This window comes from Brassica napus, chromosome A8 (assembly GCF_020379485.1).
Source record: "Brassica napus cultivar Da-Ae chromosome A8, Da-Ae, whole genome shotgun sequence".
NCBI classification, from domain to species: domain Eukaryota; kingdom Viridiplantae; phylum Streptophyta; class Magnoliopsida; order Brassicales; family Brassicaceae; genus Brassica; species Brassica napus.
The window spans coordinates 1368838-1395925 of NC_063441.1; the positions used below are offsets into that span (position 1 = coordinate 1368838).

The following is a 27088-nucleotide window of genomic DNA, read 5'->3' on the forward strand; positions in this document are numbered from 1 at the left end:
ATAGAGGTTGCGAATCGTGAAATAAAAGCGGTGCGTGGAATGAAAACTGAGGCTCCGAATGGAGAAAGCGGATCAAGCGTTGCGGATCTAGCGGACCAAGCGGATCGAGCGGAACAAAAGTGGATCAAGCGGATCTGGCGGTACAAAACATATGTTTGAATGGTGAAAGTGGATAAAAAGTGGTTCAAAGTACTGTACAAATCTAAATTAATTTTTATAATTTTCTTTTACTATTTATTTTTATAATTAAAAGTTTATTTAAAATCATTGTAAATGAAATAATTATATTTCGATAAAAGTGGTGTAAAATCAATTTAAAATTATTTCTCAAAAGAATTAAATTGTTTTTTTTTTAATTTAAAATAATTTATTTAACTTTTTGTTACTATTTTTTATTATTAGAGTAGTTTTTTAAAATATAATTTGTAATGTCCAAAATATAAGTTTTAATTCAAAATATAATAAAAAATTAAATATGTAAAAATTAAACTGATCTTTAAATAATAAAAAAATATAATTTTTGGTAAGAATATAGTTTTGAGCTTTAATATTAACTAACATATCAAAAATAATGTGATAGTTGTGAGCTATAATATTAATTAACACATTAGTTTTAATATGTTGACTTTGGATTTGAATGATGAAACATATTTTATCAAACAGGTATAATTGTAGTTATTATGATAAAACTATTAATATTAATTTAAAAATAAAGAACTGCTTTAACCTATACTAGAACACTCCTTACGTGATGTTTTTATACTGTTCATAGCGGAACTTGTTTTTTCTTTTGTAAAATTGAACCACTAGTGGTTCTTTAATTGTTTATTATTAAAAAGATGGATCATATTTTATCAAACAACAATTGATGAATGGCAAATAAATAGGTGGTCTATCCACCTGGTGGGAGAAATGCTTTTTTCCTGCTTCCCATTCTCAGCCTGAAAAAGTCACCAATCACGAAAACAGTAAAAAAAAACGGGACAGAATTCCTAAATTAACGCACTTAGCAAATCCAAATTATTTTTTTGTTTGTTTACCTTTTTACAATAATACTGTGGTGTTATTTTTTTTTTTTTTTGACAACAATAACTATGATAAGAAACTTATCGGTTCGAAAAACCAAACCGGTGAAGTAGAATCAACATAGAACACAGTTGAAGAGGAACTTCGAGCACCTCGTAAAAGTTTGTCCGCCACTAGATTAGTAGCTCTTGGTATATGTCGAATTTTGAAAGAAGAGAAGAAGCATTTACTCATTGAAACTCCTCCATGTGTGTAGCAAAAGCTGGCCATTCGTCTGGTGAGGACATCATCTTCACCAATTGAAAATAGTCAAAAACTACGTCTGAAAGATCAAGGGTCTTCATGCACTTCATAGCCCATATCAAAGCTTCAAATTCTGCATGTAGAGCTGATAAGCTCCTTCAGAGATTCATCGCCCCCATCATCTTCTCTTCTGATCCTACTTCTCTGCAGAACCATCCCTGCCCCGTGAATTTGTCATTCTCTTTCCACGCACCATCTATAAAACAGACTCTTGACTGTCCTGATGCTTGCCATTCAAAGTTTTGTGGACCCAAAACTTATCTTTCTGGAATTGTAGTCTGAGCCTCCGCCCATACCTTGCTTTCGACTTCCACATATCTAAGTATTTCTTGAGGCTTTTCATCTCTATTATTGAAAACTTTATTATTTCTATTTTTCTAAATGTACCATATAATCCATGGAAAGTTACTAAAATCATGTTCTTTTGGCAATCTCCAGAAGAGATAATCCATATTGGTAAATACCGAATTCGTTGGAAAAACACCAGGGGCCGAAGGATTTTTTTGATAAAGCCCAAGTCTGCAGAGCTGGAGGACATGCAAATAAAGCATGATTAACTGACTCTTCCTCTGTGCCACAAATACTACATCGGGTATCACAATTAATCCCCCGTGACCTTAAATTTTTTGCAACCGATATAGTACATGAAAAGTTCTTTGATATAATTAATTTTAAATATATCTGTTGAAGAAGATGATTTCAAAATGAAAAGGTTACATAGTTTTTCCTTACTCACATAAACGATGATTTTATACGAGCAAATAATGTATTATTTACCTATGAGACCCAGATTTGAGGCTAGAAAAGTGTGCTTTTGTATATTTTTCATTGGTTAATATCATAGTTATTTTAAAAAATTTTTATTATAAGTTAATGTATTAAAAATTCAAATTTGTTATTATTTTAGGTATCAGATCGCATCGCCGTTTTTTTTTTTGATATTTACGAGGAGTTTCTTGACCTCCACATTGTGGGTCCAGACTAGCCACGTGGCAGGCTTAAAACTTTTGGCGATCGTTTGGTATGGATCAGGCCACGTGTTGGTCTCTTCGGACCAAAAAACCCATATAAAATCTTCGGTGACCAGTGCGAGTCGAACCCGAAACCGTTTTTGTTTAAACTAAACTGACTCAGCTACAAACTGTTCTACATCAGAAGTTTACCGACACATTGACGGTTGCATATATTTAGAAGTTTTCTTTTTCTAAGTTCAAGTATTAAATTCAAATATGTCTATGTATTTACGTAGAGTTAAATAGTTCATGTGCTGACAATGCAAAAGCATGAGATCCAACTGATTTATAAATAGCTTCTTTTTCTTTTGTTACATTATCATAAGATATGTATGAATCAACTCTTACAAAGATAATCGATCGAATTCAACTAATTTCAGTGTACACAGTTATGATGGATAACGATTCGACAACACCTCTTTTCAACGAAATACTAATCCACAATGGAAACTTCGACCTATCCTATATTCTGTAACATAAAAACCATAAGGGATGACTCTATTTGAAACATTCCAAAATCTTTAGTAAACGATGAATTGTATTGTCTAGAATTAAATTCCATATTTAATGTAGACATGTTTAAGCTCTTGATTACTAGACCAAAAGGTTCAATATTTAAATTCACACACATGGAACACATTTGTTTTAGTTGGACACAAAGCCCAACATTGTTTGAATTGTCAATAGTTGTCATGGATAAAATTAATTTTCGAACATATTAGGAAAAATGAAATTTCCAAACTGTATGGGTTTTGTTAAGTTTAGCACAGTAATTTGTTGTGTAGCTATGTTCTGTTCGTCTAGTCTCTCTGTCGTCACTTCAAAGGACAGGTCTTTTATCCTTACTTTCATCGCGCTAAGCTCTATGAAAATAACGTATGGTATACGATTGCATGCATTCAACTGTCCATGCGTGTGACTAAAAAAAGACAGTCAATGTAAATAAACGTTTTCTTGTCTCCATCGTGACTTGATTCTCTCAGCGTATCTGTGAAAAGTACGTAACCTTTTTTTGACCAAATAAGTATGTAACTATATTGTAACAATATTTATACTAAAATATTTATACTAAAGACCAACGTTGAGTTGGCCTAGTAGTAAAGGGGTTGCGGCTGTAACTTTCACCACTTGGATTCAACTTCCGGTGTAAGAGACTATTTACAATGTTTGGATTCCCGACAAAGAGGTCAAAACACTTTTTTTTTACACCAAAAAATATTTATACTAAAATGCATGTAACTACATTGTAACAAAAAGTATTGTTATTAGCTTAATGTAACTAGGTGGGTGATTAGTTAGACCTTAACTTAGTTATTTAATTTTAAATATTTTTAAATTATTAATATTAATCAATCATGATGCAGATTTATCTTTTAAAATTAATATTTCCTTCAAAATTCTACTATTTTTTTCAACATTTTTTAGTTTTATTTTCTAAATATACATCCAAATAAACAAAAAAATCATTTTTCTATTTGTAATAGCCAAAAATCCAATATCCATATTACTGCGTTTTAGAAATTGTACGAAAGTTCTTAATATTAAATAAATTAAAAAAATATTTTCATTTTTAAATTTATTAGTATTTAAGATAGGGATTTTATTTATATAATTTAATATTTATAGATAGGTTCTTGAAATTTTAAAATAATTTATAAATTAACATAAAAATAATTTAATATTTATAGATAGTTTCTTGTAATTTTAAAATTATTGTGTAAATTATTTAATAATTAACATAAAAATAGTTTAATATTTATAGATAGGTTCTTGTAATTTTAAAATAATTAAAAAATTATTGAAAATAAAAACATAAAATTTATGCACATATTAAATTAAAAATAATAAGCTTTGCTAATTTATATTTTGTTTATTAATCAAGATTATCTAGCTTATTAAAATTATATCTTATATACAGTACATATTTTAAAGTCCAATCAATCAGGTTTTATTTTAAAATTAAAGTAAAGACTTGCGCCCTGCACAAATTGAGATATTTTATAAATATTTTTATTAAATAAATATATTTTTAAAATGTATTTAAAATAATTAAATATATCTAAAATGTATTTAAATAATTTGATCAAATTGAAATGTAAAAATATTTAATATTATCAATTCAAGTATGATGCAGATTTCTAAAATTTTGAAACTAAAATATTTATTTTATTTTTATATGGTGCATTGTTTAATTTAAATGATATTAAAACAGATATATATTTTTAATCTGAATATTTATTAAATTATACTTCATACTTATATGGTTTTAGATCATTTGTTTCTTGTTTTAAAAATAATAATTAAATAATTGATCAGAAAATTATTAAAATGAGGCTTTTAACAATTTTTCGTAATTTATAGTCTTTTTAATTCAAGATATAACATATACGAAAAAAATCTAAAGTTTTTATTATATGTTTAATGTGATTTTTTAATTTTATTTTAGTAATATAAAATTAAATAAAACTGATAGAGGATCATAAATTGTTATTAAATCTTTATTATTCAAAATCATTAATTTTATATATATTTTAATCACATTAGATAATACCATATCTTTTATTTAAGAAAAGAAACTATAATATTTTTTGTAGATTATTAGTAAATTTTATGGTTAGTTTAATAAGAAGTATAATATATGTTTAGATGAATTAAATAATCAATAACATATATTATATTTGTTCTAGTAATTTAAACATATTTTTAAAGACAAAAAACTATTTGAGTGATCGACACATGTTATAGCTCACATGTTATAATGCATATCAGTTACTATTTTTTTTTTGTGTAACACTCTTATCAATTACTATATAAAAAGGGAAATTCTAACTACTACGGCCAATATAGATATAACTAAAATATCTGCAAAGAAAAATAATTATAGCTATATCAAACATTAAATATCACAGAGTTACATGTAAAATTTCACGTGTACAGTTCAAGCTATTATAATTAAACCAAACGTATAGTAACAAAAAAGAAAACTAAACTTTCTAAACGACATATATTTTAGTATTTCTGATAAAGTATCACATGAGCTTTTCTTTTATAAAACATGAGTTCTATGCAGGGGCGTCTCTGAGATGAGACCTAAAAATATTTAACGAGGGTTTTCTAAAAATGTTTTTTATTAAATTTGAGACTTTTTTCTATGTAAATTTTTTTAAAAAAAATTAGGGTCCTATCCCGATTTTTCAAATTGTGCTCAGGAATACCCCTGGTTCTATGATTCGGTTAAGTAATATATAAAAAAATTATTTTATCAAATTTTTATATTTTCCCATTTTATGTAGAGGTCCAGACGACCGTTAATTATCAGAACATATACAATTGTTTTACCATGATTAAAAAAAAAACTTTTTAAAAAAAATTTAAAAATTAACTATTGTATTATACATTATTGATACTTATTAACTAAAGATTTAGTTTATGTTGTTTGGTGGCTCGAAATAAGTATAATCAGGAACTAATCTAAACTGCATTAAATCATCGATTTCTCATCTATTTAATTTTCATAATTTTTCATATTTTTAAATATTAAAATATATAAAGTTTTGATTAGAAATATATTATTTTGTATTTTTTAGTAATACTAAATTAATATTTTTTCAATAAACTTAATTTAATTTTTTAATTTTTACAATTTATTATCATTAACTAATATAAATTATAGAAAACATAAAATTTATCTTTTTATAATTTTTTTTCAAAACATTTACTTTTAGAGAAAAGAAGAATATGATTGAGTTAAATATATCAGTTTTAATTGTAGCAAATAATATATCAACCCATGTTTACGAAATGCGTTTAAGTTATTTATTAATATCGTATGGAAAGAGTTGAACTCTCAGACTTGAAGTATGTCATCTAGTCTTTTTACTCGTAGAAGAGGAAATAAAATTTCAAGCACATTGGAAGCTTCTTTGACGGGAAATAGTTAAACCTTTTCTTATTTCTCATTCTTCTTATAACTTACGTAGAATCGTTGTTTGTTAAATTTTATTAATTTACACAAATGAAAATATCAAAGTAAGCGACCAAAGATAATACCTACTTGTCCACATGTGTAGACTTATAGACTATTTAGTTAGTACTCTACAAACTACATTTCATATACACAACACTTTTATAATTTTGAAATGTATACACTCTTTTGCAGATACTAACATTTTACATACTTTTATTATTTTATTTTTAAAATTTCAAGCCATCTAAGTGATGTACAGAACCTCATCATTTAAAATGACTAATAAGAATTTTATTTTCACAAAAAATAAAAGCTTATTTAACAATCATTTTAACTATTTTAATGTATGTGAAAATTGTTATTGAGTATTGGGTCTTATATATTTATGATATATTTTCTTTCAAAACTAATTATAGTATTTTTTTTTTTTTAGTAGCTAGAGAGCAAATATATATATATATATTTTTTTGGTAACTGGTTAATATTATTAAAAATGAACGAAGATTTACAAAAGTTTAATATCATTACTAGAGAGCAAATATATGATACAATAAATTATAAATAATAAGATTTTGCCAAAACTAGTTTTCTTGACGCGGACAACCTCTAGTAAAATATTCATCTTGCATTGTTCAAACTCTACCACTTCTCTTTTGTCTTCTTCTCGCCGATTCAAGCCCATTAGATCACGACAATGGTACTTCAAACCGTATGGTTTTTTGTTGACAAAAGGGTTTCCTATTAAAAAGGACAAACATACAAGCTATGACAGATTGACAGTGAAGTCATGCAGTTTTGGAAGACAGATAGAGAATCAAGCAAAATATGTTCTAGAATATGAGAAGCCAATACATATCTAGGGTAAATGTAAAAATACAGAAGAAATAAATGATCAAGAACTCTACTAGTTGAAGAGATCATGACCCCTACGTCCTCTTTTACCACAGTTTCCACGGTTTAAAACCTTATATATATACATAAATACGTACATACATAGTTACACAAACACACACCATAAAGCCTCATTTAATTTAATCATTCCAACAATCCTATCTTATTTCATCACCAAACAAAGCCATGATCTCTAGGCTTTTTGACTTCATGAAACAATCCAAGTCCATTCAGCTAAATAACAAACATTCTCTCGATATATACACAAATACATACACATACCATAAAGCCTCTTCATCATCATCAACCCCCAAAGCTTTGTGTGATGTTTTCATCAACCATAGAGGAACTGACACAAAGAAAACCCTTGCAACATTGCTTTACGACAATCTCAAAGCCCGTAACTTACGTCCATTCTTGGATTACAAGACCTTGAAACCCGGAGATCATATTTTTGATCATATCAACGGCGCAATTTACACTTCTAAAGTCGCAGTGACCGTGTTTTCTCCCAACTATGGCCATTCTTATTCATGTTTGCACGAGCTTGCGCTTATAATGGAGTCCAAGAAAAGGATCATACCAATATTTTTTGACATCAAACCTTCACAACTCGATGTTGTCATCGAAAGGGTAAGATGTCCTGATGATGAAATCCAACGGTTTAGATGGGCTCTTCAAGAAGCTAGAGATATCGTCGGACTTATGTTCGATTCCGATAAAGGGTAATTTTGAGTGTCCATTATATACAAATATGTTCTATTAAAACTTCTGATATAACTCAACATTTTCTTCAACCTTTTTGGCGCATTTTAGGAATTTATCGGAGGTTGTTACAAGTGCATCGGATATTATTGTTCAGAGGTTGGTGGAGTTAGAGGCTGAAGATGAAAGTGTCTAGGCGTTGGAAGAACTTTGATTAACTCCAAATTAAGTGCTTCTCTCAAATATATACGTTTTTTAGAAACTCCTATGGTTAACTAATTAATCGATTTCATTCATGCATACGTATCCCTACTTATTGATAGTTGACATAAGAGGCAATAACTATTTTCTTAAAGAAGATTTCTGATCTCCTTTCTGTAAATTTATTTGGTATGTGTGGCAAGTTCAGAAAAATAAAATAACATTCACTATTTATATTTCCTAATACCAAAAACTGTTGGTTCCTTTTCAACATCTTCATATTTCTAAAAAAATATTAATTCTTATTTTTCATTTTCTATGCGAACTGATGACACATAGCGATAACATTTTTTTTTGGAAACATATAAGAACTACGATAAAGAAAAAAACGGATAGTTAACAACAGTAGAAGATAAGAGTGATTGTGTTTCAAAAAAAAAAAAAGATTGTGGTTCCATACTTTGAACCCGAACAACGTTAGGATCTACTTGAGACACAAGATCCAAACTCTATTAAAGTTAGAGAACAAAACAAATGAACTTTTGTTTATGGGTAGTTTTGATTACCTTTTATGTTGTTTTTCATTGGTTTATAGAATAAAGAGAGATACAAAGAAGCAATACGGAATTATCATGATTCCTATATCTTGGGAAAACTGTGGAAAGTGGATGATTAGTTAAAACAGAGAATTAATGTAGAAAGACTTAATTCAACTTATTTTGTGATGGGAGATGTCAATCAAATCACATATCGAAAGTTTAGATAAAGAATGTATAATATATAATAAGAAGTCTAACTCTGATTAATACGATGCCTTTTGGTAAGAGGTCCAAAAGTAAACTTATGTTGGCTTATCGCTTAAGCCCAAAGTGGACAATATCATAATAATCAAATAATAAAAAATTTGGACATGAACTTGAAAAAATTCCAAGCAAGAAGACTAAAATATCCTTCAAGTAAGAAGGAGAGCAATATGACAGCGATTAGTCTTGAAGATCTTGGAAATTCAGTTGTGGGAAGAGCATCCTCTGTCTAATTAAGGTGCCGAATGTTTAAGACATGACAAGATAGGTGCCGAGATGATTCACTGGAAGAAAGGACACAAGGTGTGTACACAGTCTTTGGTTTGACGGAAATAACGAGAGATGCCAATCCAAATGCCACATCAGAAGTTTAGATAAATAATGTCTAATATAATAAGAAGTCTAATTCTGATTAGTACGAGATATTTGAGAAAAAATCCAAAAGTAAATCTATATGGGTTTGTCTCTTAGTTGTAAAGTGAACAATGTCGTACTAATCGTACAATAAAAAGGTTGGACTTTGGACATGAGCGTAAACAAATCCCAACATCTATACAAAGGACATAGATAAAACATAGATTAAATTGAGAAACATTTGATTAGGCTAGTGTATTATTGTTGATTGCCGTTTATATCCCATCTTCTCAGGCCCATCAGAGTGGTCCCAAAGTGAAACTTGTCCTTAAGGTTGGGTCCGAAAGTCTCTACGTGAGTTCATTTCTTCTCATGTAGCTTCATCAGCAAAATGGTGCGAGACAAAAAAAAAGGCAATAAATTATCTTGTGCTGGCAATAAATGAAGCGGCGGATGCTGTAAGGATTGACTTAGTAGGCAGAGTTGCTATAAAATAGTTGTCTCCAGAGAGGAGTTACTTAAGGTGAGTGTGAGTGGGTGATCACATCTTGAATATAGCTTATTTTTTATTGTAACTGTGAAACTTTTGTAGATGCATATCAGAGGGGATTGATATAAAGCTCGACTTGGTCACTCCATATCAAAAAAAAAATTCATGTCTAGGCAGCTCCTCGGCAACGATTTCAACGTTTCAAGCATGTTGTTTTCTCTGTTTGTTTAACTTCATAAAGTTCTGATTCTCACTTACTAAATAAATGAAGCTCTTTTGTGATGTTGTGGTGTTTCTCCTGAACGTGTTGAGACTATTGATTTGGTGGGTATATCTGATGATTACAACAGAAATTAAGATGATCTATTAATTGTATTCGACTGATAAAATCCAGAACAGAGAATGGCTTCAAATGGCAAAGATTGTATTCAAGATCCTAAAATTTGAGCGCTCCTCACACATTATTATCACATTAACAACAATAGATAAAATGTAAGAATCTCAAGAAATATATCTCCATGTGATTGATGATTGATTAAAGAAGAAAAAACGTCACGATCAGTAGTATGAACCTTATGTGATCTCAATATAATCTTAAAAGTGAAAGTTTATTTATATTATTCTGATGGAGATAGGTTTACATGGAAAGGTGGAGACGACTGAAAAGCAAATCATAAAAGTTTCTTCTTATTTTTGAGGACAGACGTTATTTTTAATGCTCAAAGGCCACAATATGTCCTGAGTGCAGCTAGATCTCTCCTTCCAGGTCCCTCAGTGGTAAACTGAAAGTACGCTTCAAAATCAAATGGCTTAAACAAGCGAGGATGCTCAGCATCAACGATTTCATCTGGTGCATATATCAAATGGTCCTTTTTAGGAACAGAGAACAATCCAGCTGAGAATCTTGTTTTAGTTCCTGTCCTCATCACTCGGTGAACACCCGTAACCACCCGACCATTCAGAAGTACCTGATCACTTATCATAAACATCAAAGAAAACGTAGACCACAAACAACTTTTGGTTTTAAACTTACATGTAGTGTAGCTCCGCCAAGAACAATGAACGAAGAATCCTGGGAAGGATTGGCTTTAATCCAGTGCTTATTATCTCTAGCCCTTACCTCGAGACCATCTTTTACATCGTTCTGGCAAAGTATGGTGAGCATGTTTCTGTCTGTATGAACTTCCATACCCAACTCTTCCAATGTTTCTTCTTCAACTCCTTGGTACTTCATCATTCTCATGAGGCATTTCGTCGACTTCAAATGTTTGTCTATGTAGTTTTCACTGATCCCAAAACTCTCCATTATCATTCTTCTGGTCATTAAGTCAAGTTTTGATACTTTCTCCGTGAATGACATGACTGCCTCGCTGCAGAAACGGAGAAATATTAGGGTTTGTACTGTTTCAAACTGATCCAAACAAATTAAATAAAAAGAAAATGTTAAAAGATCCAAACCTGAAACTTGCATTGCCTTGAGGCCAGAGCTTATGAGTGAATTCGTTTACTTTATCTTCATTTTCTGCAAAGTCAACGCCCATGACTTCAAAAAGAGGTAAAGTTGGAATCTGACCTACATATCCTCTGTATTTTCTTTTTGACACAACTCTCTGTTTAGTCTCTAAAGGTAGCTGGAAAGCCTCCTCAGAAACATTGAAAACCGCCTCGCGAAGTTGGACAGGAACTTTATCGTACAAGGCCTCAAAGCATCCATACTCTTCTAGAGCTCTCCGGACATCGCCTCTCACTGAGTCCCACTCCACTGTTCCTGGTTTTAAGTTTGGACTTGTGAAGTCAATGACCGGGAGCTGAAGAGCAGGAGTAGTTTCCAAACTCACCATTTTTTCTCTCTTTTGTAAACTTGTTATGTTTTTTTGAGCAACAAACTTGTTATGTTAGTTTCAAAAAAAAAAAAAAAAACAAACTTGTTATGTTTTAGATGTCTCTCTATGTGTCCTTATATAAGGTTTTGAAAAAACCACTTGATACTTTTAATAATATTATCATATCTTACGTCTCATTATATATATATGGTTTCTGACAACACTCTTTTGTTTTACATCTTTTAAATGTTGAAAGATCGCAATTTCTCGCACTCTTTTTATTGTAACATACAACTTTAGAAACCAAGCGCTCGTAGCTTGGTGGTAAAGGAGGTACAGCTGTACTGCCCGCCACCCGGGTTCGAGTCTTGGCCACAACGGATTTAACATCCCTTCCGTTGGGGCGCTGGACCCCTTTCGGGGGGATAGTTGGGATTGTGGCAGCCCAGATACCAGAGTTATCAAAAAAAAAAAAAAAAAAAAAAAAAAAAAAAAAAAAAAAAAAAAAAACATACAACTTTAGAACGGTTTGATTGGCTCAAGTAACTTAAAACTGAACTTTTATCATATCTTATTGAAAATGAAACTTTTAAAGTAGAGCACCAATCAGATAATATTCAGATTTATAAAACATAATTATTTTGATCAATGGGATGCCATGCAGATCCGTACAACAATATTACCACTTTGAGCATTAATCTTTCCCTTTTCTGTATATAGATGTTCTTTGGATAGCACACAATGTGAAAATGTTAGATTAATCGATAATCTCAATTGATGAGAAGAGAAGCAATAGTTAAATACATAATGTGGTTAGAGTCTCAATTAAGTAATGAGATACTAAGAGATTTTAACCCATAAATGCAATATGTATTTAGGAGATTTGGTAAGATACAAATAATTATGTGGACTAGTTTGAAAACAAAAACATGTTTTTTTGATTGTTTGATGCTATTTCTCTAATTTATTTTGTATTATCTCCTCTCAAAGACATACTATAATATTGTTTTAATAATTTTATTCTTAGAATATTTATTTAACCTTGTAGTCGGAGTATTCAAAGTCAAAACTTTCATGATAAACATACTTTAAACTTTAAAATATAAAAAATATAAACTATTCAATTAGACACAGCCCTAAAAAAAATTTATGAGTTCAAAACAAAATAATTGAAATTTAATAAAGGCATATCGTATATTCAATTTTATAAGGTTTTGAAAACCACATGATGCTTTTAATAATGTTATTATAATCTTACATATCATCATATATTTATGATTTCTAAAAACTCTTTTGTTTTAAATCTTGTAATGTAGACCGCAATTTTACACTCTTATTTTTATAATATACAACTTTAGAACGGTATGATTGGCTCAAATAATTTTAAAAAAATTTGAAGTTTCATCCTATCGAATAAATGGAACTTTGTAAGTAGAGAACCAATCTAATAACACTCAGGCTCTAACTGACGATCATCAAAACATGAATAGAAATGAATAGAAAACAATAGGTGGAAATAAAATAAAAAGGAATGAAAAAGAATATTTATTACTTTTATTCTATATCAATTTTGATAAAGAATGCTTTTGTTATATAGGTCTTTAAAATATAAAATATGATAAAAAATCATAAGAAGCAAATGTTCTTCATAAATGGTGTAATTTTTATAGAATGATAAAGAATTGATTATTCCCATTAGTTTCCTATGTAACTATTTAGCCCTCAGATTTATATCACATTATCATTTTGATTGTTGATATAAGAAAATCATTTTGATCAATGGGATACATTCAGATTCGTAAAACATTATCACTTTGATTATCAATCTTGCTGGCTATAGATGCTATTTATATACCACAATATGGATTGATGGTTGAATTGATAACCTCCATTGATGAGAAGCAATAGTTTAACTACATGATGTTGTTAGAGTCTCAATTAAGTAATGAGATACTAAGAGATTCTAATCCATTAATACAATATATATTTAGGAGATTTGATAAGATACACATAATCATGTGGACTAGTTTAAAAACAAAAAAAAACATGTTTTTGATTATTTGATGCTATTTATTTAATTTATTTTGGATTATCTCCTGTCAAAGATATACTATAATATTGTTTTAATAGTTTTATTCTTAAAATATTTATTGAAGCTTGTAACAGGAGTATACACAGTCCTAACTTTAGCGATAAAACATACTTTAAACTATAAAATATAAATTATTCAATATAGACACAATCCTAAATTTTCTATGAATTCAAAAAAAAATTAGTTCAATCTAATAATAGCATATTCAATTTTATAAGGTTTTGAAAAATACTTGATGCTTTAAATAATACTATTATAATGATTTTTTAGTAATAAAACATCCGACTAAAGATTTGATGAAAGAAACCTTCAACTTTAATTATGTTAATGTTTATCATCCTCCATCACGGAATTTTAGACGGAGGGTAACAAACATTAACGGAATTCAAGTTGATGGTCTCTTCCCTCAAATTTTTTGTTGAGGGGTTATTTTGCGATTCATCTTTAGTTGAGAGGTTTTATTATTAAATGTGATTAAATGCTTTAAAATCTTTATTATCACTTATGCATTATTTAAAACTTTTACAATCAATTTATAAGCCTTTATAATAATTTATAAATTATTATACATTACTTTTTCAATTTTATAACTGATTTATAAAGCTTTATAAATATTTTAATACTTTTATAAATGCTTTATATGGTTTAATAATGATTTTATAAGTTTACAGATATGGTTGTTCATCATACTATAAAAATAAGAAGTAAATAAATAAAGAAAAAAAAGCGAATCAAGATATAGTTTTATTGATTAATATGGTAAAAGTATAACATATTGGTTCGGAAATCAAAGAGAAGAAATATGGCTCGAAGTCTAGAAATTATGTAAAAAGGAGAAGAAAGTTGACGCCATACTTAAAGTAGGAAGGTTGAATTTCTAAACTAATTAATTATCCTCTACACTACTTAGAATTTAATATAACTTGGAAATCTTAAATTATTTTATATTTGCCAATAGTAATATAAGAAACATTTATGTGTTTCCTCCTTTATAAAGCTTTATTGCTTTACTTCGTATTTTCGTAACATCACGAATAACCATGTATTATTTCATCCTAACTAGTAGCAGAAATTATTAGAGTTTATAAAATCATTTTTAAGCCTTATAAAATCATTTGTAAAAGTATTAAAATATTTATAAAGCTTTACAAATCGGTTTATAAAATTGATAAATTATTGGATATGAATTTATAATTTAGTTTAAAAGCTTATAAATCGATTGTAAGATTTTTAAATAGTATATATGTGATAATAAATTTTTTAAAACATTTAATCTCATTTAGTAATAAAAGCCTTCAACTAAAGATAGATTGTAAAAAAAATCCTCAAACTAAAAATTTGATGAAAGAAGGCCTCAACTTTAATTTTGTTAATGTTTGTCATCCTCCGTCTAAAATACAGTAACGGAGGGGCATACGTTAATATAATTAAAGTTGAGAGTTTCTTTCGTCAATTTTTTAGTTGATGAGTTTTTTATGATCCATCTTTAGTTGAGGAGTTTTATTACTAAAACCCTTATTATAATCTTACATCTCATCGTATATTTATGGTTTCTGACAACTCCTTTGTTTTAAATCTTGTAATTGGAAATACCGCAATTTTTCACTCTTTTTTTTTGTAATATACAACTTTTGAACGGTATGATTGGCTCAAATATTTTTTTAAAGATCTGATAATGTTATATAAATCTGAGTGTTATCAGATAAGCTAAACACACATAAAAGTCCCAAACAGAGACACCAGGTACCTTACATATTCTTAAATGAGGTGATAATTGAGTGCAACATGTTTCATACGAGTATAAAAAATGAGGTTGACACAAAGCTGAATCTCACCAATGTTATCACAAAAGATCACAGGACTCTAGGGAAGATGGACACAAATTTCTTTCACCACTGAGAGAATATATCAAAGTTATGTTGATGTGTCTGCCACAGAGGAATACGTACTCCGCCTCTGTAGATGATAACATGTAACAGCCTCTATTATGTGTCCAATTTGCATCCGAGTATTCATCAAGAGTCAATCGAGTAGCAGCTTCAAAGAAGATACCATGAGTCACCGATTTTCAGAAGGTAAGCATGATAACCTTAAAGATCCCTCTGTCGCTTGCACGTGAAATAATGTTTTCACGTTGTCTTCAGTAAAAGATAGGAGTTGTTTTGAGCCTCAAAATAAAGAGGATCATCATCTGATCTTCTGCTGGATGTCGAAGACTTAACTGTTGGATTAGTTAACCATCGTGTTATTTGATGAGAGAATAAGAAACCACCACATCATTCAAAATGTCTAACCACGGTTTCAAGATCACCATTCATAGAGAAGATTCCCCATGAGGCACTCACGTCAATGAATCTGACAAGATACATTTTCCTGATATGCTCATCGTACAACGATATCCCATTTTTATTTTTGATTGCAGCTTATTTTTCTGCAAAGCACATATAGAAGAATGTGGGGCTCATATTGAAGGTTCTTAAAGACTATGAGAAAGTGTCAGAACAACAAATAAACTTCTCCAAATCTTTCTTAGAATTTGGACATAAGATATCAGACGTATATGAGTGGAATTACATAATCTACTCAGGACCCAAATAATGGGAGGGGTGTGACACTTTTTGGGAATTCCAGAAAGTCATGGGATCAAAAAGTAAGATTTTTGGATTTCTTAGTGAAATAGCAACAACAAAGTAAATGGTTGGACGGTTGGGTTTCTTACAAAAAAGGGAAGGAACTCCTTATAAAATTAGTAGCATCAGCAATGCGAATACATGTTATATCATGTTTTCGGTTCCAAAGATAGTACCAAAAAAACTGAAGTATAATAGCACACTTTTAGTGGAGTAATAGTGGAATTCCTAAAGGTATCTATTGGTATTCATGGGATAAATTATGTCGACATAAAGACATAGGAGGTTTGGATTTTCTGATTTACATGACTTTAATAGTGCTTTATTAGCAAAACAATTGTAGAGGTTGATTGATAATCCAGAATCTTTGTTTGCAAATGTCTTCAAAGGGAGATATTATCGGAAATTGGATCCTTTAGACCCAATTAAATCATCCTTAGGAGTATTACTTTAGTTTAATTTCTGATTAAAAAGTGCTAATCAGAAGAGTGTGTACATGAAAATCTATTTCAGTATGAAATGATCTTTTGGTCAGTTTCATATTCAAATGATACATTGTTTTGTTTTGTTCTATTTTATTAAGGAAACATAGAATATAAACTCTCTCTCACCTCCTCCCCCCTCCCCGTGATGTGTTGTTGATGTTAATCGACTGTTCCATTCTATATATGTCAAATACTGTATATAACATAACAACAATGTATATCACAACTGAGAAATAGCCACGCACACTCAAAGAGAAAGTAGTCAGTCTTTTTACCAAATTGTCACGTCAAAAGTCTTATTTTATTATATGGTTATTTCTTTAATTTTTTCCTTACTGTAGCCAGGTATCTAATTCACCCTGGCTAAAACCCATGTAAATAGTTTTTTATAATATAGTGAATTAATTAATTTTGTGATCAGTAACATAATATTATTGTAAATTACTATTTGTTAAAATAGTATTGTAAAAATAAATAAAAATTTATATGTTATTTTCTATAAATTGTATAACTGTAGGTTATTATATTAAAATAGAAGTATTATATGAATTAAGTAAGACAAACTAGATTAAATTGGTAAATTACCTATTGAAAATTTTAAAATATTTTTATTTAAATACATTATTATTCACAGTTAAACGGGTTAAAATTCTTAAACTATGTAATATCTTTTATACAAATAAATAAATTATTAACATTTGTTAAAATTTTATATCTACAACTATATATCTTCAAAAACTTATCTTGAAAACATTATCTATTTGATTATTTCAGATTATGAATTTTTTTTTACAGAACTTGAAAACGTAAAGAAATTAATAAAAAAAGTAAAATGTATAAAACAAATCACTATATACTAATAGTGTAATAAAAAACCTTAAAAACTAAAGAGTTACACAATATATAACACTAAAATTTAAATTATATATTTTAAAAAATTATGATAATACCAAAATTATATATTTATAAAATAAAAAAATATGTGCACGTGCGAGTTAAACTCTAGTTCTTGTGCATAAATTTGTGCTTAATTTTGATAGTAGACCAAGTTCTTATACCACAAAAATGTGAATCATTTATTAAAAAATATTCAAGTTTCTGCTTTTAATGTTTTTGTTTTTTTATAGGGTCAATTTTTTTTGCGGGGTCACAATGTAAACAAAAACATAGATTTTTCAAAAATATTTGGGTCCGCTGACTCCCCCCACCTATTGGCTTCGTAGCCAGCCCCTAGTATTGCTTACAGTTTTTGTTATTTGGTCCCCGTTATAGTTCACAGAGATTTCAAGCACTAAAATATTTAAAAGCTTTCACATGAACAAAAAGTCAAAGCACCACCACCTCTACAGAGACCGATCGAAATAGAAACTCTTTTTTTTTGGGGCAAAAAATGGAAACTCTTATTGATTGTTTTATACAGTACTTTAATCATCACCAGATTATTTTACAGCACAGACCTTTTTTCGAAACTTATACAGTATATACCTTTTGTTTTTTGAAACACATACAGTATATACGTTATCAGACAGATTTTTGTCAATAGTCTTGTAGCAGCTGCTCTACTAATTATTTGGAGCCACACTGAAAAAAATATGTCTCAGAGAAATAAACCAATAAAATTAACTGGGGAACTGGAGAAGTAAACAGCAAACGAATAAGGATATAAAAAATAAACCCACGATGCCCATTCCGATAAAAAGCAATTTATATACTCCCTCCGTCTTTCTTTATATGATTTTGGTATTATCATGTTTTATACTCCATATAAATAGTTTTATGTACTTATTTTATTTTATGTTTTATACTCCCTCCGTCTTGTTTTACATGACGTTTTGGAACAAATTTTTTGTTTCAATATATTTAGCATTCTAAAAAAACAATGTGAATGATAGTGACAAAAGACTGCATTTTCCCTGTATTTATTAAAATTCATGTACATTACAATATAAGGTAGTCAATTAATGAAGGGTAAAATAGATATTAGACTGATTGTCTTAATATTTGTGCAAAACTGTATAACGTCATATATAAAAAGACGGAAGGAGTATAAAACATGTAATTTTCTAATTCAACTCTGGAAAAAATGTTTTTCCACATAAAACGTGTCGTTTTCAAAACGTATAAATAGAAGTATCATTCAAATTTTAAACTATAAAAGGTAGCTTTCAAATTATCCCTTAATTAAACATGATTTATCTTTCATTGAATGTCTTTTATTTTCACAATTCATAAATAATATTGTTCTCTGTTAATTAGTTTAATGTAATTAAATTAATGTGATTGAAAGCAATAGCCTAAGACTTATGCCTTAAACGATAGTTTAAGCAGTAAAAACAGATAATTAACGATTCTTCATTGATTTGACAGTTTATTGAAATAATTAATATTTAAATAATATTTTATTTATATGTACTAAATACTATAATTATGACAGATTATTAACCAAACATATAATTATGTTACGTACATCTAAAGAAAGTAAATGATTTTGATCTCAAATTTCTTTGTTAACTTTTATTAATGGTTGTTATCTAAACTAAATGATTACTCTTGCCTTGATGTCAATTAAGGTTTTTTACACATATTAAAAATTAAATGTTTAAACACCAAAATCTAAGAAAAACTTGACTTAAAATTAAGAGATAAAAATCCGGTAATTAAAATTGAAAATCATATGGCTAGAACCGTTGTTGCAGCACTGCATCATATCCACAACTACCTACCGGAAGACTGAGTTCTGAAGTCATACGTGTGCAAACATCATATCTTCCAAGTTCCAATGAAGAATGTTGGGATTGCGAAATCCCATGTCCAACTCTATCTTATCTTATTAGTACGATATTGTCCACTTTGGGCCTAATTTGCTGGTCCGCATGGTTTTACTTTTGGTTTCCTTCCCAAAAGGCCTCGTACTATTAGAGTTGAACATCTCTTTATATATTAGACACTCCTTGTCTAATTATCCAATGTGGGACTTGGTTTGTTATCTCACATTCTCCCCTTCAAACTAAGGATCACATTCATCTCGTGTCCCACAACTGACTTCCAGGATCTTCTGACTTGATTTCTGCCACACATCTCTCATTCCTAACTCATAGGATACCATTCATCTCTCGAAGGGTATTTCGGTCTTCTTGCAGATTTCTCGTCAACCGCTCTGATACCAATTGTTGGGATTGCGAAATCCCATGTCCAACTCTATCTTATCTTATTAGTACGATATTGTCCACTTTGGGCCTAATTTGCTGGCCCGCATGGTTTTACTTTTGATTTCCTTCCCAAAAGGCCTCGTACTATTAGAGCAACATTATCGGGGTATGATAGAGGAAGTCGTTAGGCTTTATATGATTTTATTTAAATAAAAATTGTATAATTTCGCTGGGACGGACGCGGTTTGTCGTTGGCTAACATATTTTTTTTTTGTCCTTAGGTGATAGGTGTCGGCAAGGGAATGGTGGAAGCGTTTTGGTTTGAGAAATGATTCACGTGTTGCCCTTTGGGCCTTGTCTCTTTGAGAAGAGAGAGAGAGAGAGTTGAAGATCGATGGCGGAAGGCGCGATGATCCCCAGCAACTGAAGAAGGGAAGCCATAGCTTCAGGCAGAGGCTACTTCTCTGGACCCTTTCTTCGACGCCTATCATCAGGCAGAGGCTGAATCCTAGCCTCCAACATCACGAGATGTCTCTCCTCCGCCTCTTCGAGACTGTCTCCGATGACTGCGTCACACTTGCCCTCATCCAGGTTAAAACTTTTGATCCTTGCTCCTCACTTTTCTTATAGTTTATCGATCTGGGCTTGCTACATTACTTACGATTTCTGGGTTTCACTAATGCAACTCAGATTAAATTGACTGATGTTACTGATCCCATGGTCAATGAGAAGGTTGCTGATCGGGTGAGCATTGAACTTGAACTCATTTGCATTTTTTTGGTTTTGTAAAGATGTGGTCAGACTTTGTAATTGGGGTTTCTCTGCGTTGTGGGATTTATCAGGTAGGAGAGGATTTAGAAGGAGTTACCCACAAAGTTTACTTTGATATTCAGATCAATGGTTCACCTGAATGAGTTACCCACAAAGTTTACTTTGTCCCCTCTTCTTCATTGGGTTTGTAAGCTCTGTGTTTTTCCCAATTTGGTTTTAGCTTAATCAGTTCATATTTATTTTGCTATGTTACTGGGTGAGATGGTAGGAGTCCCGAGAGAATTCGACAGACACTTGACAACTAGTTCATGTTCTTTTTCTCTTGCTTATAACGTTTCTCTTGCCAAACCACAATTTGTTTTATTTATTTTCTTCTTATATATGTGCAAGTTGTAATACTTTCTTCTGGGTTCTTGTTGCTTGATTCTTGCAGGCGTAGAGGGAAAGATTGTGGTTGAGCTGATTTTGCTGGGCAAATCTGGATGCAGGGGCAAACATTATCTGATTTTTTCTTAATTGTTCTGATCTTTTTTTTTTGGTTTCGGGTATGTGGATTTGATTTTGTGATCGTTGTTCTGATTGTGCAAGGAGGAGTCTCTTGCACGTAGAACATAGAAACTACCTTTTTATATAGTTTGTAATCAAAGATTTACTCTACTTATTTCTGCTTCACGTTTCATTGTTGAGATGATTTTGTTCCCTATCATAACAAAAGAAGTAAACATATTTTGATCAAACGTTTGTCTCATATTTTATCCATCCCACCAAACAAAAGAAGCAAACACATTTTGATCAAACGTTTGTCTCAAATAAATATTATAAAATATGCTAAGGACTTTTTTTTGTCCTACCAATAATCAACAAAATTAAAAAAGTCCTTATGCATTTGTCTCTAACTAAAAAATAATACTAATTTATTCTAAGGACAAAATTTTGTAGAACCAATAATGTTGCCCTTAGAGTTGAACATCTCTTTATATATTAGACACTCCTTGTCTAATTATCCAATGTGGGACTTGGTTTGTTATCTCACAAAGAAGAGCTCTAAAAGATCTACGATAAAAATACCGAACTATTAGAGATGCATTCGGAACCCACCAACAAAACATATTCACTTCTAAATATGCCAAAAACATAGCTAAATCTAAATAGAAAAGTCTAACATAACATACTATATATTTTTAAACTCTCACATTAAATCCATAAATTCTCATGAAAAAAAAAAAGTAAAAACAAACAAAAAGCACAGCACCGAAGCTTAAAAGCTACCGGACGTTGGCCGGATCACATGACCTATTACAGAAAAGAGAACTAGTGGTCTGAAAAACAAGTAAAGAAAGATAGACAAAACAACAAGATTAATCAAGGAGTAACTGATTTTGTGGAAGCCAGTTAAGGCAAGTGGTCGTTGGAGCTTCTTACGTTAACTGCCAGATATATCTCTCTGAACGAAATAAGACATATGACGGTTTGGGAATGAATCAGACTTCTTTGAACAATGGTGGTGTTGAACAACAGTAACGTGCGTTGATGGGTTGGTTCGAACCTCCATATTTTAAAGTGCAAAGATCAGAGTCGGCTGGTACATGAATGTGATTGTTGATCCTTGTAGTTTTGGTTAAGAGTCCAAACTTATCAGGGTTTGGTAAGTTTTGGTCTCGGTGGTGTGTAGCCTCGTCCACGATCTTTTGAGCTGAGGATGATGTGGTATTGATCTTTCTATCACCCTCGACCAACTGCTCCATTAACTGGTTCATTTCCTTTTTTAGTTTCTTCCCTTCCCGGTTCCTCTTTATTTGCTGATCTGGTATGATCAGCGCGGTCGGGTCTTCCCTGTTATCGACTTGTCCTGAACTTGCGATTGCATCACCAAGGACTGCAAAATAAATGCATAAAATAACAACCGATAAGATTTTTCAAAATTGTATTTTCTTCTTTTAGAGCATCATCAACCCACATCATGATTTTTCTTTAAAAATAGAAGAACTCTATTATAAATATGGGTTTTACTCCAATGTAAGCATGTACATCAGAGTTTTCTACTTTTAAAGAAAAATAATAGATTAATGTTATTTTGTTACCAGTAGTCAGATCCTCCAACTCAAACTCTTCTTCTCCTTCTTTGTTATCTCCAAACTCACCGCCATTCTTCTTTTCCACATCGTTAGTGGTAAAACACGTACTAAATCTAAGCATCTTCCACCTGAAATACCACTTACTCCCACAAGTATTACCAGTACTACTCCTACCACCTTTCTTCTCTTTCTTTAACTGCCTTCGCATAGCTTCACACTCGTTGTGTAACTTGCCTATGCCTGTTCTCAATCTGCTAATCTCGGCTTGTTGAACATTCATGTCGAATTTCGACATGCACCAACTAGGAGTAGGCTCTGAGAAGTGTGAACCCGAAGGGTTTCGACTTAATGATGAGACATTACAGTCAATGCTGTTGTTGTGGCGGCCATGACTCAACTTTGTCTGTTCAGTGAACAAAATCTGAATAATAGTTCTCACTGGTAAGCGAGGGTTTTCTGCAGCGTGAAGAGACGCCTCCATTGATAACTTCTTGATGCCTATTAGCCCACAAAGTCTCCTCCTCTCTTGCTTTGTCACATCAGGATGTGCCTAAAACCAATTAAATCAATAAATTTTTGAACCTTTCAACCACCTGAAAACCGTAAGTATTTTTTTTACATTAGCTTACCTTGAGATAAGTGTCCAAAGCGAGATATAAGCCATCTTCTGTTACACGAGAATGTCTAGGGAGAGCATCCGTGAGGGTAATAAACTCTATGAGGCTTAAATTGAGGTCCGCGGCAGCTTCCGCGAGGTAAGAGTCTACGAGCTTCGCCACTTTAATGAGAGAAGTACCGCTTTTGATTCCTTCATTGTATATTCTTGCAAAGTTCTTCACCACTCGAGTCACGAGCTCTACGTCGAGCAACGCAGCACAAGTGTGACTGAAAGAAGGTATCATTAGCTCTGTGAGGGAAGCTTCTTCTAGCTGCCATGATATCCTCACTTCGAGGTCGGCCTTGAAGTCCGTATCTGCTCCGACAATATTGGCGGTTCTGAGTAGACGGAGGAGGAAGTTACATGAAACGGAGTCTTTCTCCGGCGGAAGGATTCCGATTAGGGTTTCGACCAAGAAACGTTTCTTCATCACGCACAGGGGCGAAGCCAGAGCTACCACTATGGTGGCACATGCCCCCGTAATTTTATGAATATTAAGTTTTTTGTATGTAAAAGTACAAAGAAATCAGCTAGATAAGATGGTTTAGTTGTTTTGTGCACCCCTTAATGTCTCAAGTTTGAACCTTTCTTACTGCATTATTAAATTTTGCACCCACAAGGAAATTATTCTGGATTCGCCCCTGATCACGCACGCAGTTACGCTATGCGAATACTGCTGCTGATTTTCCATAACGACGCCGGAGAGGTCAGGGAGCCGCGTGGAAGCATAATGAGCGATAACGGACCCAATGTGGTCGGGACGAGCGCCATTGGCTTTGATTGTGGCGATGGTCTTAACGAAACAATCCACGTCGTGAACGAAACCATCACCCTCGAACCAAAAAGACTTCGTTCCTCCGACAGCTTGTAACGGGGATTTGCCGGAGGTTATGGCAGATACCGGTAGAGATGATCTCGTCATATTTTTGGTTTTCACGATGGACTTGCAGTGTGTGGACAGTGCGTAGTTTTATAGAGTTTGTAACTATCGTTGAAAAAAAAATATTATTTTATATTTCATTAAGGATAATATGCAGAAAGAACAGGTTTTCTCATCAAATAAATTTAAAACTATGGTTGAGAAGAAAACTATTTTCATTTCCATAATATTCGGAAAGAACAAGTTTCTTGTTTGTTTGTTTTGTCAACAAGTTTCTTGTCTGGTCGACGATATACAGACAAATCACTGAGATTTTTTTTTCAGAACAGCTTTTAAGGTTTTCAGGCCCTAGACGTAGCGATAAGACTACGGTTTGATCGATAGGAGTAAACCATGTAAGAAAATAAATCACACTTAGCAAAATATCTAGACATTAAAATGTTTTGTAGAATATATATTTTGATGACAAAAATTAGCAATAGCATGTAATCTTGAAATCAAATATCAATTAGCTTAGTAACCAGTTTGTTCTAAGTAAGAATAAGTTAGCTATAAATAAGGACTGAAGGCATAGTTAGCAAAATAACAATGTTAACAAATTGACTGTGTTTGTCAGTACGGTTTTAAAGTTTTACAGTTGGTTCGCGCTTTTGAAAGCGCAAGTTTTAAAGATCATGATTATCCTTAATCTCTTAACTGGGGTTCTTATCTTCGGTTAAAAGATGGTTTTTAGTTTTATTTAGATTTTAACTACGAAAAGATAAAAACCATCTCTTATAAGAGCTGTCTCTTAACTGAAAAGTGTAAGAAAAAAACAAAAAAAAAAACAAATAAATGTGAAATCATGAAATTAAAACTTATTTATTTTTTTTATATACTTTTCGGCTAAGAGACGTATTGAAATATGTATTGAAATCATGTGTTATTGGTTTTATGATTCATAAATTCTAATTCAAATCAAACGTTATTCAATCATACGAATTTACTAGTAGATTTGGTTTCATAATAGATTTGAATGGATTTGCCTAGATTTCAAAGACTTAAATCCGAAGGAAAACTTCCAAATTTTTAAATACTAATCCGAGAGAATTTAAAAATTTGTATATTTTATTTGAATTTATAAATACTGTATGTATTTATAAATCAATCAAAGTATATAAACCAATAGCACCTCCTAATCATTAATAAAAGTCAATGACATACTTGTCAAAACGAAACCAAATTAAATGGATATCAAAATACTGAATTATGTTTGTTTTAAATTAAATGAGAAAAAGAAATAAGTACTGAAATTAAGGAACAATTTAAATTCCAGTGGCATAAGTTCTAATTATTATGATGAAATAAGGATTATTTCTAAATTTATTAAAACAATAATTATATCATAAGGTTTAAACTTTTTGTATAGGAACATTGGTGATGATTAGTTCGACTTTTGCTGTAAAAATTTAGCTATAAAGTTTAGATGTAGGTAAGGTTGTTGTACCTTTAAAATTGTTACCGTATATTTTTCGCAGACTTTTGATGTGAAATATATGATGCATATATAAAATAATTATTTTTATCAAATAAAATAAGTAATATTAAATATTTTATTAGAAATTAACAAAGTTTACTGTTATTTAAAATGTAATATGTAAAATAATAATTTTTGTTATTTTAAATATTTCAATGATTTTAAAAATACCCAAAATTATATTAAATTATTTTTAGATATTTTTTATTATGATTATCTAATTTATTTGATATTATAAATAATTGTTTTCATTTTACAGGTTCAATAGTCTATAAAAGAAATATGTAATTTTTTGCCTAAAATAGGTAATAAAAAGTTTCATTAATTTTTTTGCTTTGAATTTTAAAAATCATGTTTTAGCTTCATTTTTAAAGCTACAGTAAAAATAACTTTTTCTTATATATTTTATGCAAAAAATCTATGTCTTTCTTTTTCTTTATTATTTTTCTCTATTTATATATTTATTAAAATTTTAAACTCCACCTCTAGAATTCCACCATTCAAATCTAAAATCTAAATCTAGATTAGTAATTAATCCATGGGTGAAGTGTTCATTTACTTTTTTAAATTAAAAAGGGTTGCAGCTGTAACTTCCACTTACCAACGTCGAGTTGGCCTAATGGTAAAGAGGTTGCAGCTGTAACTTCCGCCACCTGGGTTTCGATTTACGTTGGGAGAAACTATTTACAATGCTTGGGTTCTCGGCAAAGTGGTGAAAACAACTTTTTTTTTTCACACCAAAAATAAATATAGTTTAGGTAAAGTGATAGCTTAAACAATTTTTCAATTAAAAAGACTTCATTCTTCGGGAAGCTTTTGACGGTGATTTGTCGGAGGTGATGGCTGATACCGTCAAAATGTTCTCCTCGTTCTTTTGATTGTCGGTGTTCTCGTCATCCTTTCAGTTATAACTGTGGAGGTTGCAGTGTGTGTAAAGTGGATAGCTCTATACTAAGTGTGTAAGGAAAATTTATCATCCCTCATTCAACGGTAAAATTCCTGTGGAAATAATAAACTCTTAAAAACAACATTCGGCAGTTTTTTGTTTGATCGATGATAACAGACAAACACTATTGATTCACAATAGCTGTGAGGTTTTCAGGCCCTAGACGTAGCTATAAGACTACAGTTGATTCATTAATTACTTGGCAAATATATAAGAAAAAGATCAAAGTTAGAAAAATATCTAGATATTTAAATGATTTTTAAAAATAATTATATCATAAGCGATCACACTTTTATATAGGACTTATAAA

The 27088-nt window shown here is 30.7% G+C and overlaps 3 protein-coding genes and 1 long non-coding RNA gene across 4 annotated transcripts; 2 read left to right on the forward strand and 2 right to left on the reverse strand.

Annotated features, from left to right (window-relative positions):
* The first annotated feature begins 6263 nt into the window (after positions 1 to 6263).
* On the forward strand, positions 6264 to 9842 carry LOC111213107 (TIR-only protein-like). The gene is made up of 2 exons (XM_022714768.2): positions 6264 to 7925; positions 8017 to 9842. Exons 1-2 carry the CDS (start codon positions 7387 to 7389, stop codon positions 8099 to 8101), a joined length of 624 nt encoding a protein of 207 aa, XP_022570489.1. The 5' UTR covers positions 6264 to 7386; the 3' UTR covers positions 8102 to 9842.
* A 351-nt stretch (positions 9843 to 10193) lies between these two features.
* On the reverse strand, positions 10194 to 11658 carry LOC111213105 (probable 2-oxoglutarate-dependent dioxygenase AOP1). The gene is made up of 3 exons (XM_022714766.2): positions 11212 to 11658; positions 10787 to 11123; positions 10194 to 10721 (listed from the first exon to the last, which is right to left on the reverse strand). Exons 1-3 carry the CDS (start codon positions 11592 to 11594, stop codon positions 10473 to 10475), a joined length of 969 nt encoding a protein of 322 aa, XP_022570487.1. The 5' UTR covers positions 11595 to 11658; the 3' UTR covers positions 10194 to 10472.
* Positions 11659 to 19244: 7586 nt separating this feature from the next.
* LOC125577244 lies at positions 19245 to 21389 on the forward strand. Its single transcript, XR_007315603.1, has 4 exons — positions 19245 to 20523; positions 20623 to 20676; positions 20775 to 20886; positions 21137 to 21389. It is a non-coding gene; the product is annotated as an uncharacterized LOC125577244 (long non-coding RNA).
* A 936-nt stretch (positions 21390 to 22325) lies between these two features.
* LOC125577429 (root phototropism protein 3-like) lies at positions 22326 to 24358 on the reverse strand. Its single transcript, XM_048738941.1, has 3 exons — positions 24098 to 24358; positions 23408 to 23917; positions 22326 to 23328 (listed from the first exon to the last, which is right to left on the reverse strand). The coding sequence occupies exons 1-3, from the start codon at positions 24356 to 24358 to the stop codon at positions 22675 to 22677; spliced, it is 1425 nt and encodes a 474-aa protein (XP_048594898.1). The 3' UTR covers positions 22326 to 22674.
* Positions 24359 to 27088: the final 2730 nt, after the last annotated feature.